The following is an 18,282-nucleotide window of genomic DNA, read 5'->3' as shown; positions in this document are numbered from 1 at the left end:
AAAAAAAAACATAATTTTGTCCCAATTTACAAATTTTAACAAATTTCATATAATCCCAGCACTTAAAAATCTAAAAAAAAATCTTAAAAAAAATCACTTTAAAAATGGATCTATTAGTTTACAGTCATTACTAAATAATAAGCTGCACCCAATTTTTTCTGTGAATTTTTTATTACCATCAGTGCAGCACCAGTGATGTTCTATAAAGCTCCTACATAGTTTGGTTTCCTCCATGTGCAAATCTTTAAAAAGCTTCATAACACTTTAATACATGTTTAAACTGAAAGAATTTTAGTCATCATTGCCGTAAAAGGGTTTAGATTAAAAGCTGAATAAAAAGCCTGCAGTGTAAGTCTCTGTAACATCAGCCCAGTGCAACATTAACATTTTCAGACAAAGATAGCAGAAGGACGCTTTAACAGTCTGTAAATATCTGTCTCAGCTCTGCATTAAAGGCTTTCAGATCTGGGGCGCTGGTTATATTCTGTACATGTCAGTTTCGGTATCTAATCGTGGCTGTACATGCTGAAGTTCTGGTTGCTGGTGTCTCTTTGTCCTTCAGGCTGCTGGTCATTGTAACCCTTTCTGACCTCTGCATACATCGCTGTCTTTCTCTGCATTTCACTCCATTCTTTCTTCTCTTCTTTACTTTTAAACTCAATTTCAGAATAGACAGGCTGATCATCAGGTAAAGACCCTAGAAAGAGAAACAGAGAAAATAAACAGAAGTGGAGATTATATCCAAACTGGTCTGTTGGCTTAACTGTTTGAGCCAACACTGCAGATGTTGCACAGATGCTAAGATAACAGACAAGCTAGTACAAAAGCATCAGAGTTAGAGCCATTTTATTTACTATCCAAAACCACCAGTGAGATTTTATATGTAATATTGAGGTCCCAATAATAACTGTGTAATTACACATTAATGATACATGCAACAACAGTGTAACTACTGGTGATGTATTCACTGTCACAGATGGATTACAGACTTTTCTGATCATGACAGTAGGTGTGTAATTGCCTACATTATGTGAGTACTTACACTGCATCTGCACAGGAAATGACGAGTGTACTAACATCTAGCTGGCTGTAGTAGTGTGCCTGTGTTGTGACATGGTAACCAAAATTCTGGCTTTAAACCCCATGTGTCAAACACAAGGCCCAGGGGCCAGATCAGGACCAGAGCACAGTCCTGTCCGGCCAGCCAGTTTGACAGTGCACTGAACTACAGTCCCCAGCATGCACTGCAACATAATGTGCTCCCACCCCTCTTCCCCCAACAACAATGTATGGGACTACAGTTACACCGCAATTCCACTCAGTTCCACAGCTGTCATGTCACTAAACACACTAGCTGTGTTTCAGCAGCAGTTCAACCAACATAAACACTATAAATTCTACAAACACTCAGCTTAGAAAATGATCCCAAGAATGAATGAATACATAGGTAGGTTTAAAAGACCTCCTTGGGACATTTATGTGTGTTTATTTCACATATTCATGTAATATTTCAAAGTCTGCAACAAGTTCCTATATATTGCTTATAATGTTTTGGCATATTTTCAGTTTGGGTTATAGCAAAATGTCTTCAAATTTAAAACTGAAATAAACAGGCATTCTCTGGCCCACGAATTTGTTGAAATTTTTTAATGTGGCCCTTTTAATCATTGAGTCTGATGCAAATATACATAGTGGTATTAACTCATGTGATTTGATCAGGTGAGCATGTTACAAATATTCCAGAGTAACTATGTAAAAGTTATGCGTCAAAATAAGTGAAACGTTACTGTGTATTTGTCATGTATTGAAATGAAATTACTGGTTGGTAATCCAGGTATTGTTTTTGGGGTAGTATAATACAACACATATCACCACTGTCAGAACAAAATGTTGTGAAGTAACATTCTGTGAGGGAGCTTTTAGAGGTGGACGTCTGGTTCCTATCACCACCACTGTGAACAATTCTGACTCAGTAAGTTTCTCCATAACAGAGCGTTTCACACCAAATCACTCTGAATGACTCTGTTTACACATTAACCATTTAATTATGCAGAAATTTTGACTTCCTCTTTAAGGCAGCCCTCCTTATAATAAAATAAATAATAGTGTGTTTTTTAATAAATTTTAAAATTAATTTCAACATATGAGTTATTCCACTCAACATCTGACCACAAACTTTGATTAATCACACTGCACGCATCATACAACTCACACCAGTTACTTCAGATACTTCAGGTAAAAAAAGATATGCAGGAATCTTGTTTTGTTAAAAGATGGATTTTGCCAAAACAGTATACTGCCGAACATGCACTCTCTTTATGATCTTATTTTATAAACATTGCTCAATTATGATTGTTATAATGGTTTATATATGGCAAAAGCCTAAAAATAAACACTGATAAAACAAACGATGGCACTGACAGATCGGTTGCTCTCAATGAAAAAACTGTGAAGTCACAGTAAAAAGCAATAAAGATAATTACCATTTATTTCAGTGACTGATATCTAGTATAATCATGTTTATTTTATTTTATTTTATAAATATGCAAACATGAAGCCACATCATAACAAGATTGCATAAGACTCTTGTGAAGTGAAAGCACAGCTTTACCCACTTTCCTTACCTTTGTAGTCTATGTTTATAGATAACAGTGTTAGAAACCACATCATCAACTCAGAGATACTGAACAACAAACGCTTTGACACACAGAGCTAAAGTCTTAGGCACTAAAATAACTCTTGCATCACTTAAGGTGGAATGGAAAATTTGAATAGGAAGCCGCTGAATAGGAAGCAAAGTTCACTAACATGGTTTGAGGTGAGTGTTTGATGATTTAGACATGATGCTAATTGGTCGGGTATGAGCTTCCATTACTTCTTAGCTACATTAGCCTCTAAAACTAAAAAGTGCCAACTTCACTCACCAAACATGTTTATTAAAATTAAAATAGGCTCACCTGATGTGGTGTCCAATGCGATCCTGAGACAGCACAGCGCTAAAGTGAGGGTCACTAACACAGCCAGAGCTCCACACGCCAGCAGGAAAATTGTGTAATTCACTACAAGAGGAAATTCAAGATTAATTTACAACTTATAATTCACTGAAAATTGAATGTTTTAAATAAAAAAACATTAAATTAACCAAAAAGCAACACTGACCTAAACAAAAAAGTGATTAACCATTAATCTTATATTCACTTTTTTAAGATGACTGGACAGGGATGTATAACAAACCAGTACTTTCTGCTTAAAAAACATGTTATATGATAAAACTGTGAGAGAGTTTGGTAAATAACCGGCTCTAAGAACATGAACAAGAATAGGAAAATCACTTTTTGGCCTTTCTCATTCCTGTTTCTAGTCTGAATAATCTTAAAAAACGTAAACGTCCAGCCGCACCAGTCTGCAGGATTACTGTGTGTCACGTATTCGGCGAGCTCTAGCAAGGAACCAGACTTCATCTCCCAGACTCCTCTGGGAGATCACATGACAGAGCAACTTCCCTCCGACTCAGATTCAGACACAGACACCATTGCCCACAATACAGTTTGGACTCATGTGACTTCTGACTCACGACCTATTAGCGCTCTGCATCAGCGGAATACTAACTGGTGTCACCTGTGTTTTGATTCATAGGACTATTTCGTATACTTTAAAAGCCCAGTATCATTCTGATCTACTGAGTGTTTGTTTATTATTGCCTGTTTTCCATGTACTGACCTCTACTTTAGTATTTTTGACTTTGCCTTTTTGCCTGATCCCTTTTGTGCCTTAGCCTGTATTGACTACCTGTGTTTTTGACTTCCTTGCCTGTTTTTGTGACTTAGTTTTTTACTCTGCCCTTTTGCTTTGGTTGCCCGATCATATTAAACGTAAACTATTTTTACATCCGCGAGCGTCTGTGTTCTGCTGCAATGTCACACTGTGATGAGCACAGCACTAAGAATAAACTCATCACTCTTAACTTTAACAGATAAAGATACCATGCATTAAAATGGAAACCATATACACATATGGCTTACATTTTACACACATATATATATATATATATATATATATATACACAGTCGTATAGAAAAGTTGAACACATTCTGAAAGAACACACTTAAACATGGCATAAGATGTAAAATTTGCGCAGGCCGCATTTTTTTTCCCCAATACATTAAATTCAGTAAATAAACAGTCAGTATACATTAACCCCTTAAAGTCCCAGGCTGATTACACACTAAGGTTTATTATTCAGTAACTACAGGGATTTCTATGAGAACTGGCTGAGCTATTCTTAAGGTACCACTTTAAAACAAGATTACCCATATATATATATATATATATATATATATATATATATATATATATATATATATATATATATATAAAACACATAAATATAAAGGGCAACAGTGACTTCATTGATTAATGGTTAACCCACAATCATTTATACTGTTAAACCTCAGATTGTTCACTGATCTTATTTTGTCTTCTCCATCACATTTATTAATGTGTTATAAATGCTTATTAATGGTATTTAAAGTGTTTATGACCTAAATAATAACCATTAACAAACTAATATTAAATCATGCTTAAATGCTTTATAAGGGTGATCTTATTCTAAAGTGGTACTGAAGGATGTAATTAAATTTGGGCCCATTGGTGGGCACTGGCCATTTAACCTGCATTCTTGTTCATGCATACATCTTTCTCTTGTTTTGTATAAAGCAGTGAAATACTGTATAGATGATGACTGCACAGCTGTGGATACGACCTCATCATGACAATAACAGTATTAATAAAACCAGTTTTCTTTCAGTGATGTTTAGAAGGATTCTAATCCCTATGTTCATTGGCTGGTGCACTTTAACACTATTTAAATGCTGTTTTTAAATAAATAAGAAATAAAAGAAAATTTTAAATAAAAACTTTCCATCAGTCTATCATGCGTGATAAAAACATTTCATTGAAGAGGCTTGTTTCTAGAACTATGCTTGCGTAAGTAGGCTGAAGAGAATTTATTCATGTATAACCTGATTTTAGTTTTGTGTGACACAAGCCCCAGACTATGCAAAATAAAGTGTTATGGTTATATGGTAGTGACCCAACACCGCTGTTTGCTGACCATTTAAAAAAGCTAGGAAGGCAAAACATTAGAGCCCAGTGGCCGGTTGCACCAGCTGTGTGTTAGTTCAAATGTAGGCTAGTTGTAACGTAAGTGTTTACTAAGTTCAGGTTTACACATTACTAAATCAAAACTATACTATATATTTGTACTATAGGGGCTAATAGATACTGAATATTTACACCTCCCCCTAAGCAGGTGTAAGTGGTGACGAAACCCACGGCAACCAAAATATGGCTTGTTTGGAGTGCTTCAAACAGGGTGATAGTAATGACTTTCACTGTCGGGTGTTAAGAAACAGGCTACATCCTTTAGATAACTATGATGATGTGGGTATCTATGCTTGATTTTGGTTCAGGAGAGATTAAATTAGTTCTTCTGTCCACTTTCTTGGCTGATGCTGTTATGCAAAAAAACATTATTTTGAAATTGTGGTACATTTTCAGTTGCCGCAAGGAAACGTCAAGGCAAATAATCACATGAAAGCCCAAAAAGACCAAAAACAGGACTTTTTTGGTTAACTAAGCTAAAAATTCCAAACACTATACACTGTGATTTTACTCACAGCTCTAATCATCGCCATGGTTTAAACTCCAAGCATGAAGCTAAACACCCACAGCTCCAGCTCAGGGAGATGTTTAAAACGCTGCATATTTGGTTTCTCAGGGAAATATTAAAGAATAAACAGACAGCAGCTGTAGATAATCAGGTTTATTCAGTTCAACTTGTGCACATTGTTTTCTTGTAGACTGGATTTTTTTCCATTGAAAAAGTCAGAGCCGCTGCGTTTCCATGGCAGCGGGTTTACTGATTCTGAACATGTTATTGTCAAGTTAAAGCGACGTACGCGTTAGTTAGCTAGTTGTTAAGACATGGCTTACGGATTTGTGGCGCAACCAAATTTAGTAAAAGGATAATTTAAACTAACTAGTGTTACTAAGGACTAAGTAAAGACTTTTCACCAAAACTTAAGCAAACATGGTGCAACCTAGTCCAGGGGCTGATAACTAAATGATTCAAGTCTGCCGCTTATCCCATTATAGCATGTTATGACACATTCTGTGTGATGAGAATTGTTCAATGAATTAAAATGACAAAACACAGATCATTTCCTGTGATGTCACTGTGTACATGACATATATACTGCGTAAAATTCCAAGACCTTCCCTGTGTCCCAAGTGAGTTAGCGTGGAATTATCTATTTACTAGTAGTTTGTGTATATTTATCTTCAGCACTCAGCTTCATGTTCATCTTCATCATCTTCCTCGGTATAAAGAGCAGGTTTATCTAAATAAAGCTAAAAGCTCATATTAAAACACTTTTGGTTCCAAAGTGGTTTAAACACTTGAAAGGTTTGAGTGCTGACATCACAACAGGAGGATAAAGTGGGCGTGGCTTTTTGCTTTATTCCAAAAGTACTGCTATCACTAGTATTGGGACTCATATTTGCATGTTTGATTTATATATGTTTATATTGTTTTCCTTCAGATAAACCTGGTCAGTAATTGAGAATTAACAAAGAAATCATGTCTCACCACAGAACTGGTCTTTCTGCACCGTGGTATCGAGAATCCTGTTGGGACCAGGGTTCTCTTCTCCATCTGCACAGACTTGCTTTGAATAATTGCACCATTTGCAGACAGGAAGCCGGGCGGTGGTGAAGTCGCGGTCCACTTTATCATAAACGGTGCAGGTGAGGTTTCCGATCACGTGACCCTTCAGAATGATCACGTCAGCTGGATCGCTCATATAGGCCACAGTGCTGTTTATCTCAGTGCTGTTCAGAGTCCATCTGTAATTCTGTCCAGCAGGAGTGCACTGGACTCTCCGTTCTCCAAAAGACTGACAGAGGATGTCCAGGTGGGGTTTGGGTAGCGGTTCTGTGGGACAGCACAACAAACACTGACCACTATCTCAAATAAAAACACAGCACGAACAAAATTTTACCAGCATTATTGAACCTGGTCCATATAAAGTACACAGTATGTCCAAAAGTGGAGGTGTGAGGGCAGTGCTGTTCTTCATCACTCTAAAACAGGATGGACTCTGCTGCTCTATTCACACTGAATCACTGATACTAAACTTCCACTCTTCCACAGCACATCTACTACTTATATACCTGTGATCATCCACAACCTGAATGAAATAAATGCTCCTCATATCATTATTTAATGGTTTCCATAACTAATACAATGCAAGTTCTTCCATTTTAATGATGCAAACTAAAGCTACTTCAGCACCTAGAGATTAATAGATGCCTCACAACCAGCCTGTTCGACAACTCATTCAGCACAGCATTCAACAAATAACACTAAATCTCCACAAATAAGATAATGAAGCCTAGCAAACTGACATGCTAAATCATATCAGATCATAACAGATCATAACAACCAGTGTAATCAAAGTACACAAAATTCACCAAAACTGTCCTATTTACGCATTAATTTTTACAGTTCTTGCCTTGTCCTGCCTTGCCTGAAGCTTTTGACCGGAGAAAACATTGGCAATCATTTTAAAGCAGTGTGTTTGTTCTGCCTAGCAATGGCCAATTGATTAGTCAAGAGCATTTTACTCCAGCATCCTGAGGGAGCTAGAGGGGTATAAAGCCCCCCCCAGCATTGGGCTGTGGAACAGTGGAACTGGGTTCTCTGGAGTGATGGAGCTCCATCCAATACCTTTGGGATGAGTTGAAGTGATCCAGAACTGACCATCCAACATCACCTGACCTCACTAATGCTCAATCAAATCCTCACAGCAATGTTCAACATCTAGTGTAAAGCCTTCCCAGAAGAGTCGAGGCTGTTACCGCAGCATAAACGCAATATTAACACTTTCATTTCAGAAGAAATTCTGGAGTAATTTGCACCGTTCTCATTATTTCAGTAATGAATGATTTCAAGAATAGCAATGACATTCTTAGTAGAGTCAACAGAATTGATGTTTCACTAAACTGTAACTGGATGCTACAGCAGGATTCTCTTTATGGACGCAGATCATATTAGTGACGTGATTAATCTGAATATTTTCTATAATATTCTTACCATGGATCTTCAGGGTGAACGTTATGTTGAGTAGAAAGGTTCCAGCTGAATTGTATGTTTCCCACTTGTAGACACCAGAGTCATTGTAAGTGATGTTCCTGATTCGAACAGTTCCATTGATGAAGAACTCAAAGTGATTCTGATTCCTATCAGTTGTTTTATTCTCAGGTATTTTAAATTTTAAGAGACGTTCTCTGTCTCTCTGTAATTGAACCTCCTGTGTATTTGTTGGCACTGGAAGACACAGCAACACTGATTTCCCCAAAACACCAAACAACTGCAGCCCATCAGAGACGTTACAGGCTGACAGCTCTCCTAGAGCATTAGACAGGAGTAAAGATTTTGGAAATGACTATGAGGTCCTTTGCAGGTCATCATTCTTTTGCGTTAAAAAAAAGCAAAATCATCTATTCAGTGAATGCAGTTTTGCAAAGCTGTGCTGCAAATAGATTTTTAGTTATGGATTTCTTAAAGTTTCTTAAATACTGAGTCTAAGTGTTTGCAGAATGACTGAACTGAGCTGGAAGATTAACTGGACATAAATACAGCATTAACAATAATGTTTTACTCTAAATCAACTGCATTCATCTTAAATTCGTACAACAATTTACTGGAGGGTTTACATTTTTTGTCAGCATGTGAAAACTTTGAAATTTACACTTTCAGCCAGTTTTCAACTTTTTTTTTAAGTTTGTATTTTATGTGATATTGCGACATTGCTGTCAAACCTAGCTTCAAACATTGCAAATGAATGGATGACAGGTTTAATGAAAATACAGAAATACTACATAAAGCAAAAAAATTGGCTAAAATTGAATAGAAAAATTTCATAGATTAAAGATTCCACAGTCTGACATCCCACGGTTGTGGGAATTTATGAATGTAGTTATCATTGAAACTTAGTTGAATTCAAATGTTATTCTTAGCATAGCATTTACATCCCCTTACAATTTTTGAATGTTTTAAAACTATAAAAGTCAAACACCACTTGGAGCAGTTTTGAAATTTTGCATGAATTAAATAGAAGTTTTTGTTTTTCCGTAAAAGTCCATGACGTGATCTTGGTGTGCTGGTGTGGAAAAAACCCAAATATGTCCTTGACGTCATTAACACCAGAACCAAAAGAAGTTCTCAAAAGGTTCTATGACTTTTAAAGGCCCAGCACAGTATTTTTTCATCCCTATTCAATATTTTACATTAGCAGGAAGTATGTGATTCTCTTAATACTTCTGCTTCAGTCTAACATTTATTGGATGCTGCAGATTGCATAAAATCACTTCTAAATGTAAATATTTTTAGTATACTGCCCCCTAACCACGGTTTAGGAATGACACCTTATTTGGCATGATCAGACGTCACAGAAAACACTAATTGACTACAGCGAATCACAAGCTACCCTCTATTGCACATTCATGAACTGTGAAATCAGCTGACCCTGAAATAACAGTCATTATTTTGATTTGAAAGTTTATCTAATAATGTAGGCAGCAATGAGGATGTAGCACAGTGTACAGGCTAACATTAGCTAATTTTGTTACCTGATTTAGCTTGCTAATGTTAATGAATGTTAGTTACCTGCCATCAAAAATTTTGCAACTAAGATGCAAGACAGCCACAGACTTATTTTTATAATGTTATAAAGTAATATGATATACAGACATTTTTTAAATTGTCAATAATCACTGACTTTCCCATGTTTAGCTCCTGCCATGCACAGTTAAAGCCTATTAGCTAGACCTGGTTAACCAGTCTGATAAAAGTGAGCTAGCAAATCTTAGCTAACAGCCAAGTCTCAGTCAACAGTGGAATCCAAATGGGGATCATTTTGGAGTTAGAAATTTACAGTTAAAATGTAAATCATATTTTTAAAGGAAAATACTACAAAGAAAACATATCAAATATTGAAACTGAGAGATTTTATTGCTTTTTGAAAAATATATGCCCATTTTGAATTTGATGCCAACAACATGTTCCAAAAAAGTTGGGACGGGGGCCTGTTTACCACTGTGTTTCATCACCCCTTCTTTAACAACACCCTGTAAGCGTTTGGGAACTGAGGAGACACTGCTGTAGTTTTGAAAGTGAAATGTTTTCCATTCTTGTTTGATATAAGATTTGAGCTGTTCAGCAGTTCGGGATCTCCTTTGTCATATTTTTCATTTCATAATGTGCCAAATGTTATCAGTGGTGACAGGTCTGGACTGCAGGCAGGTCAGTTTAGCACCTGGACTCTTTAAATGTGGAACCATGCTGTTATAATACATGCAGAATGTGGTTTTACATTGTCTTGCTGAAATAATCAAGGCCTTCCCTGAAAAAGATGTCGTCTGAATGGCAAAATTTGTTGCCAAAACATGTATATATCATTCAGCATTAATGATGCCTTCAAAGATGTGCATGTCACCCATGCCATGTGCACTAATGCCCCCCTATACCATCATGAATACTGGCTTTTGAACTGTGCACTGATAACAAGCTGAGTGGGCTTTAGCCTGGAGGAAGCAGTGTCCATGATTTCCAGAAAGAATTTCAAATGTTGATTCGTCGGAACACAGGACACTTTTCAGCTTCCCCTCAGTCCATTTTAAATGAGCTCAGGCCCAGAGAAGGTGGCAGCATTTCTGGATCCTGTTTATATATGATTTCTTCTTTGCATTTTAGAGTTTTATCTTGCATTTGTGGATGCAGTAACAAACTGTTTTCACAGACACTGGTTTTCAGAAGTGTTTCTGAGCCCATTCAGTGATTTCCACTACAGAATCATATCTGTTTTTAATGCAGTGCCGCCTGAAGGCCCAAAGATCATGGGCAGCAATTACTGTTTTTTGGCCGTATCCCTTGCATACAGAGATTTCTCCAGATTCTCTGAATCTTTTAATGTTATTATGTATCGTAGATGATGAAAAGCAAAAGTTCTTTGCTATTTTACATTGAGAAACGTTATTCTTGAATTGTTGAACAATTCTTGAACTATTTGATTGTGCAGTCTTTCACAGAGTAGTGAACCCCTCCCCATCTTTACTTCTGAAAGACTCCACCTCTCTGAGATGCTTTTTTATATCCAATCATGTTACTGACCTGTTACCAATCAACCACCAGGTGTTTTTTTAGCATTACCCAACTTTACCAGTCTTTTGTTGCCCCTGTCCCAACTTTTTTGGAATGTGTTGTTGGCATCAAATTCAAAATGGGCAATTTTTTTTCAAAAAACAATAAAATGTCTCAGTTTCAACATCTGATTTGTCTTTGTTTTAGTATTTTCAATGAAATTTAGGGTTTCAAAGATTTGCACATCATTCCATTTTGTTTGTATTTACGTTTTGCACAGCATCCCAACTTTTTTGGAAATGGGGTTATAAAAGCTGACCATCTTTGTGCTAACAATATAGTTGAAATGCAAAAACTTCAATTAGCTGGATAACAAGCAGAGATCTAAGGTGTAAGTTAGGCACCACAGTATGGTGCAACCTGGAAATCAGATCACATCAATGCAGCCTTACTTGTATGAACCTGTAATGGCAGATTCCAAACAGGAACCTGGCCCTAAACCAGAAAATCGCAGCTGTGTAGCAGCTTCTCAGTGGAACTGTTTATGGTCAGATTTCTGTTTGCTAGCCAGCTAATCAAAGGTTTTGTATTTTAACTCTAAGGTTAACATGAGGCTGAAGACACCAGGTTCTTGTTCGAATTTTCCTGTTCCTCTTTAAATGGTGCAGCAGTTACATTCTGCCCATCCAGACGGGTATGATGCAGAGGCTGTCAATCAATCTGCTGGGGTCCACACTCATACAGCAGAAAGGTAAAAAGCGGCAGAGAAAAAAGAAAATATGAATTAATCCTATTAATGCGATTTTTGAGGAAAATTACAAGGTGATTGAAATGTATAAAATCGTTTGCTGAAATTATTATTTTATGTAGATTTTAAAAAACAGCTGTGCAGGGCCTTTAACAATACTGGAACCATTTTCAATGTCATATAGAACCACTAAAAAAAAAACAAATCACTAAATCTTTAAAAAGGTTCTTTAATGAACCATGTTCAACAGGGTTCCTATCATTAACGATACAAAGAACTATTTATGCATTCAAAAGGTTCTTTGGGTGCTCACGGTTCCACATACAGTTGCATGCAAAAGTTTGGGTGCCGCTGGTCAAATTACACATTTATGTCCATTTGTAGGTGATAAGTTAACACAACATCAGAGAACACAATTAAATATGGCATCTTCTGCTAATTTTAGTAAGAGTTTAACATATTCGAAAAAGCATTACTTTTGCCATAATTTTTGCCTACAGGTTATGTTTTGTTTTTTCCCCCAGTTTGTTCAGTTCAGTAGATAAACAGTAGCTGCGCATTCAAATGTGCAGAAGTGTGTTAACTTATTCACACTTAGAAAATCAACGACATACGGATATAGCGCACCTAAACGGTTGCATATGACTGTATAACCATTGCTTTTACTAAAGAACTCTTGAAAAAAAGAGAATTTCCAGTGGTCACCAACCCTGATCCTGCAGATCTACCTTCCTGAAGAGTCCAGTTCCAAGCACAGACTGACACATCTGCTTCTTCAGAGTACCTGACTGTCAGGTTTATCAGTTTAGATGCAGGTTAAAACGAACCGCTGCATGTCAGTAGATCTCCAGGAGGAGAATTAGTGACCACTGGACTACACTACATGTACATCTAAAATACAGAAAATATTTCACTGTAATACACAATTTCAAAACTAATTATTTATGAAGAGTGTGAGTGGTGAATGTAACTCACCCTGCACTGTTACTGCAGTCAGCAACACCAGAAACATCGGAATGACCATTTTACTCCCAGAACATTCAAACCTGTCAAATCATTTTATCATAATTACCTCCAAAATATTTATAGAAATGAAAAATGAGTCATCGTGTATTTAATAAGTCTGACTCAGACCTGGCGTCTTCTTCTTATTCTTAGTGTTATTATAATTCCGTATGGGAAACAGCATTAAAAATATTATACACTAACGTGTATCATCTAATAGTAATGATATTAAAAAGCTTAAATCATACACTGATAATACAGCCTGATAATATAGTAAAATCCTGAATTTAGAGGCTTTCTTCCTGTATGAAATCTCACATAAATTCAAAGACACATGTAATAATAATAATAATAATAATAATAATAATGTTTCTATTCATACAGCACTTTTTATACTGGTGGCAGTTCAGAGTGCTTTACAGACAAGTAATAAAGCTTAACAGTAATAGAAGAAATTGTGATTATTAATTTAAAATCATATAGACTAAAGATCAGACTAGAAAAGAGATGCACAGTTTTAATGAAGCGCTGAGTTAAAGAGAAACGTATTTAGATGCTTCTTAAAAGTGAGTTCTGAGCTTGACTGCCTGATAAAAGGTGAACTGAGCTCCACAGTTTAGAAGCAGAATAACAGAAACAGTCTCTCCATGTTTTCGGTCCATTATTGATATGTTAGTTATCTGACTGAGTTCTTTATTAAAACCTGTCTTTATGTTTTATTTGTATATTTTCCATTTTAACTGAGGGAACACAAAACTGAGAAGATCAGTTAATCACGATTTATTTAGGAGCTCATGGTAATAATTAGAGGTAAATATCTTCACTTTACTTGGAGGGGCACATAAAGGACTAATGTTAATGTTATTAATATGAAATAGACAGTGATTAATGCTGAAAACATAAAATGTGTTCTGAAAAGTGAGGAAGCTGAATATGTGGAAGTGAAGGAAAGTGAGCAGTAAAGTCTAACAAATGTGTTTAAGAAGAGAAAAAATTGCCTTCTCTCTCTGGCAGTATATCACAATATTGTCTCAAAAAAATAATTCAAATGATATAATTTTCTAAAAAACAAAAATCTTTGACTTAGTATCTCAAAATAATGACTTTTTTTTCAAAATATTGACTTAGTATCTCAAAATAATGACATCAAAATATTGACTTAGTATCTCAAAATAGTGACTTATTTTATCAAAATATTGACTTAGTATCTCAACATAATGACTTACTTTTTTCAAAATATTGACTGAGTAATGATTTAGTATCTCAGGACAATTAATAATAATAATAATAATAATAATAATAATATAAAATGACATTATTTTGAGATAAGTCAACATTTTGACATACTGCTGCCAGAACCAGAGAAAGTGGATCTCTATTGAGGAGTTCTTTACACTGTATGAACACTTCAGGATGAACAGACTGACAGAAACTGTGTAAAAGACAGAAAGTGCGATCTCATTACATTAATGTACACTACAGTTAAGAACATTTCTCCTTCTGCATAGTTTATGATGTTGGTGAGGGTGTGAGCTTGTCCTGCAGATGGACGATCAGAGGAGAAATTAAACGAGGAGGAATGAATAAAGGAGGAGAACTCACCTCAGCGTCTGACTTCTCTGCAGGCTGAACTCTGTTACGGTGCTGAAATATGCTGCGTGCTGCTGAAACCCAGACTGCTTAAATTAACAGCGGATGAAAGCGTAGCTGAAGTGAGAACGCTTCTCTCAGGTTTTTATGAGACGTAGCTTCCCCTTCTGGTCAGTGAAACCTTTCAAAAGGCTTCTAAAGGTTTCATGGCCTGAAGGTATGATTCTAAGAGAAAGACCTTCACCTGGTACAGAACCTTTACATCATGTGGAGCTTCTTTCAACTTTAATAAGGTTCTCTACACTCAAACTTCTCAAAAACATCTCAAACATCTAAAAAAATCCAATTATAGGTTCTTTACACCCTCAGGAACAGGGGTACTGAAATGTCATTAGGATGGTACCTACAAGGGTATGTTTGCAGTACCTTTAGTCAGAGAACATAACTGAACCATAATCCACTGAAATGATATGTTCTAAGCTGTACTGACTCCACACACCCCGTCTCGTCTCCAGGCTTTTATTTTACTGTTCTGTTTTAAAACATTCGGTTATGAAAAGGTACAAATACGAACTTTTCACCTGGACAAACTTATTTAAGGTTCACAATCAGACCTTAAAACCACTGTTGAACCTTTGAGGGAACATTTATATTGTTTATACCATGATGAATAGAAGATGTCCCTGCACAGAACCTGTTTTTCTGATAGTGTAGGGAACCAAAAGTAGTTCCTGTAAAGCAGCGGTCCCCAAACTTTTTGTCTCTGTGTGCAAAATGCAATTTTGGTGGTGAGAGCCAGAAGGACAAGAGTTAGAAGGCACTGTGAAGCAAAAAAGTCCTGAAAGAAAACATTTTCCCATCATCAACATTCTATATAAACTCAGAAGACTCGTGTAGGTTCACTGGTGGTTTTGGATAGTAAATAAAATGTCTATATCTGTGTTGTAGTCATGGCGACCCCTGGTTCCTATCACCACCACTGTAAAGACATCTGAACCATTTCACACCAAACCACCCTCAATCACTGTGTTTACACCTTGCACACTGAATTATGCAGAAATGTTTGAAAAAATTGTGGAATTCTCTCTTTGTTATTGTTGTATGTGGTCTTGTTTTGCAAACAGAAAACACCTTTTACATTTTTATCTATGTTTGTGTCATTTTTGATAGAAAAAAGTCAGAAAAACAGACTCAAACCTGTTAATGCAGAATGTAAATTGAAAATTATGCAATTATGGAACTACTCACGAATAATGCTGCAATAAGGTGGAATAACTTCATTTCTCAACCCATAGGAAATAGACGGCCCAGTGTGAGATCAAACCTCCACCCTGAATGACATTTTACTCTGACTTCTTTTTGTTTACATCTCAACATCTCAACCTCTAAACAACAACTGAACTCTGTATCACTGCTCCATTTCACTGAAAACCTCTAAAAAAACTCATTCTAAATGGATAATTATTTGCTTATATGAACCACAGTGTGCACTGATGAAATAAGAACCAGGTTCTGTTTAAACCAAAGAGTTACTTCTTAAATAGAACTGGGCTTATCAGATAGCTAACAGGCTAGAAGATACCTAACAGGCTAGAAGATAGCTAACAGGCTAAAGGTAACAGATTAAACAGGCTAAAATATTGTAGGCTAAACAGGCCTAAAGATGGCTAACATGCCAAAGACAACCACTAAACAGGCTAAAAGACTGTTGACAGGCTAAAGCGCGGTTAACAGACCAAAAGATAGCAAGATAAACAGGTTAAAATATAGCTAAAACGATAAAAGATGGCTAACAGGCCAAAGAATAGTTGGCTGAGCAGGCTTTCTTATTGCTTAAAACTGAGCATTAAGAAATGAATGCATAGTATTTAATAGTTTAGCCCCACCCTTTCAGTCTACAGCAGTTCAGCCCCACCCATTCAGCCTACAGCAGTTTAGCTCCACCCTTTCAGTCTACAGCAGTTCAGCCCCACCCATTCAGCTACAGCAGTTTAGCTCCACCCATTCAGCCTACAGCAGTTCAGCCCCACCCATTCAGCCTACTGCAGTTTAGCTCCACCCATTCAGCTACAGCAGTTTAGCCCCACCCATTCAGCCTACAGCGGTTTAGCTCCACCATTCAGTCTACAGCAGTTTAGCTCCACCATTCAGCTACAGCAGTTTAGCTCCACCCATTCAGCTACAGCAGTTTAGCTCCACCATTCAGCTACAGCAGTTTAGCTCCACCATTCAGCTACAGCAGTTTGGCTCCACCCATTCAGTCTATAGCAGTTTAGCTCCACCATTCAGCTACAGCAGTTTAGCTCCACCCATTCAGTCTACAGCAGTTTAGCTCCACCATTCAGTTACAGCAGTTTAGCTCCACCATTCAGCTACAGCAGTTTAGCTCCACCAATTAGCTACAGCAGTTTAGCTCCACCATTCAGTCTACAGCAGTTTAGCTCCACCATTCAGCTACAGCAGTTTAGCCCCACCATTCAGTCTACAGCAGTTTAGCTCCACCAATTAGCTACAGCAGTTTAGCTCCACCATTCAGCTACAGCAGTTTAGCTCCACCATTCAGCTACAGCAGTTTAGCAGTTTCAGCCTGTCAGTTTTTGGAAACTTCAAAAATATTATAAGTGAACTTCAAAAAAAAAAATACCCAAAATTGAATATGGGCCCTTTAGTTAAAGAGAAACATAGCAAGTTAGTTTCCTTCTCAGCTCACAGGACAGTAAACACACTTCAGTCACAGTTCATTCCCCTTTTATTGAACAAGATCAGTACACTCCATCACTGTGTAAGAAAGATGTGACATCAGCTCTGACTGAGCGGCTCTCTGCACAACGTCAACCACACCAGAGAAAACAGTCAGCGAAAACAATCAGCTCGGGCAGCGTTTCCACTCAGAAACGGGTCGGTACTAATGAACATCAGGGCTTTCAGCGAGGAGAGGCAGCAAAGGTGCGGTTTAAAAGCCGTAGTGTAAAGTTTAGTTGATCTTCGGCCAATCAGAAAAGACTATTTTTCATGAACGCGGTGACGCTGTGACGGAGAGCCGTCAGTGTTCTTTGGAGAGCATTCATATTTTCCCCATTGCTTAATTACAGTATATGAAATTGTAAAGTTTAAACAGCGAGCAGAAAAGGAGCTTGAATGTAAAAGTAGCTCTCTGAAAGGACCAACACAGAGATTAGGGTTCCACACGACACCGACACGGGATGAAGTGTCTAATCCCCCTCAAACTGCCTGTAAACTTGAGTTCAGATGAAGTGCAATTCGGGCAAACATGCGCACTCGCACATACGCACACGCACGCCGTTCAGGGTAGAGTACAGAAAGACTCCATATTTACGCTTAATATGTTGTCACTGTTGACATCACATATTGTGTTTATAGAATAAACTGTACATGATAGAAATAAAGGTGCAAACAACCATCAACTCCGGTCAAAACGACAACAAAAAAAAAAATCACAATCGTTTACTCGTTTTTATCTGAAGATATACAATGTTTACTCTGTGCTTTTATTCACAAGCTTTACTCCAGTTAAAACCTTTTAGAAACAGAGAATATAATCACACGCATACGGTTCGTTACAAAACGTGCGGCATGCCCCAACTAAAAGCGTTACGTGTTTACGTTTAAAAATACCCAAAGTTAAATATATGGTACACTCCTTTCATTGGCTAAAGAACAGCGACACTAGCAGAGTTTCAGTTTGGAAGCAGCAGCAGCAGCAGCCCGTACTACA

At 37.1% G+C, this 18,282-nt stretch overlaps 1 protein-coding gene across 1 annotated transcript; it reads right to left on the bottom strand.

Moving 5' to 3' along the window:
* Positions 1-368: 368 nt before the first annotated feature.
* Positions 369-14,641, bottom strand: LOC118820370. Its single transcript, XM_036588678.1, has 6 exons — positions 14,559-14,641; positions 12,927-12,997; positions 8,156-8,470; positions 6,650-6,994; positions 2,958-3,059; positions 369-697 (listed from the first exon to the last, which is right to left on the bottom strand). The coding sequence occupies exons 2-6, from the start codon at positions 12,973-12,975 to the stop codon at positions 507-509; spliced, it is 1,002 nt and encodes a 333-aa protein (XP_036444571.1). The 5' UTR covers positions 12,976-12,997; positions 14,559-14,641; the 3' UTR covers positions 369-506.
* Positions 14,642-18,282: the final 3,641 nt, after the last annotated feature.

This window comes from Colossoma macropomum, unplaced genomic scaffold (assembly GCF_904425465.1).
Source record: "Colossoma macropomum unplaced genomic scaffold, Colossoma_macropomum, whole genome shotgun sequence".
Classification (NCBI taxonomy): Eukaryota; Metazoa; Chordata; class Actinopteri; order Characiformes; family Serrasalmidae; genus Colossoma; species Colossoma macropomum.
Note: the sequence above shows the minus strand (reverse complement) of the source record. Positions and strands in the feature narration are given on the sequence as shown.

Coding starts and splice junctions, on each gene's coding strand:
- LOC118820370 (XM_036588678.1), bottom strand. CDS start 12,975: ATGGTCATTCCGATGTTTCTGGTGTTGCTGACTGCAGTAACAGTGCAG. Junction 8,471..12,926: donor GACTGCAGTAACAGTGCAGG/GTGAGTTACATT, acceptor CTAATGCTCTAG/GAGAGCTGTCAGCCTGTAAC. Junction 698..2,957: donor CGCATTGGACACCACATCAG/GTGAGCCTATTT, acceptor TTCTCTTTCTAG/GGTCTTTACCTGATGATCAG.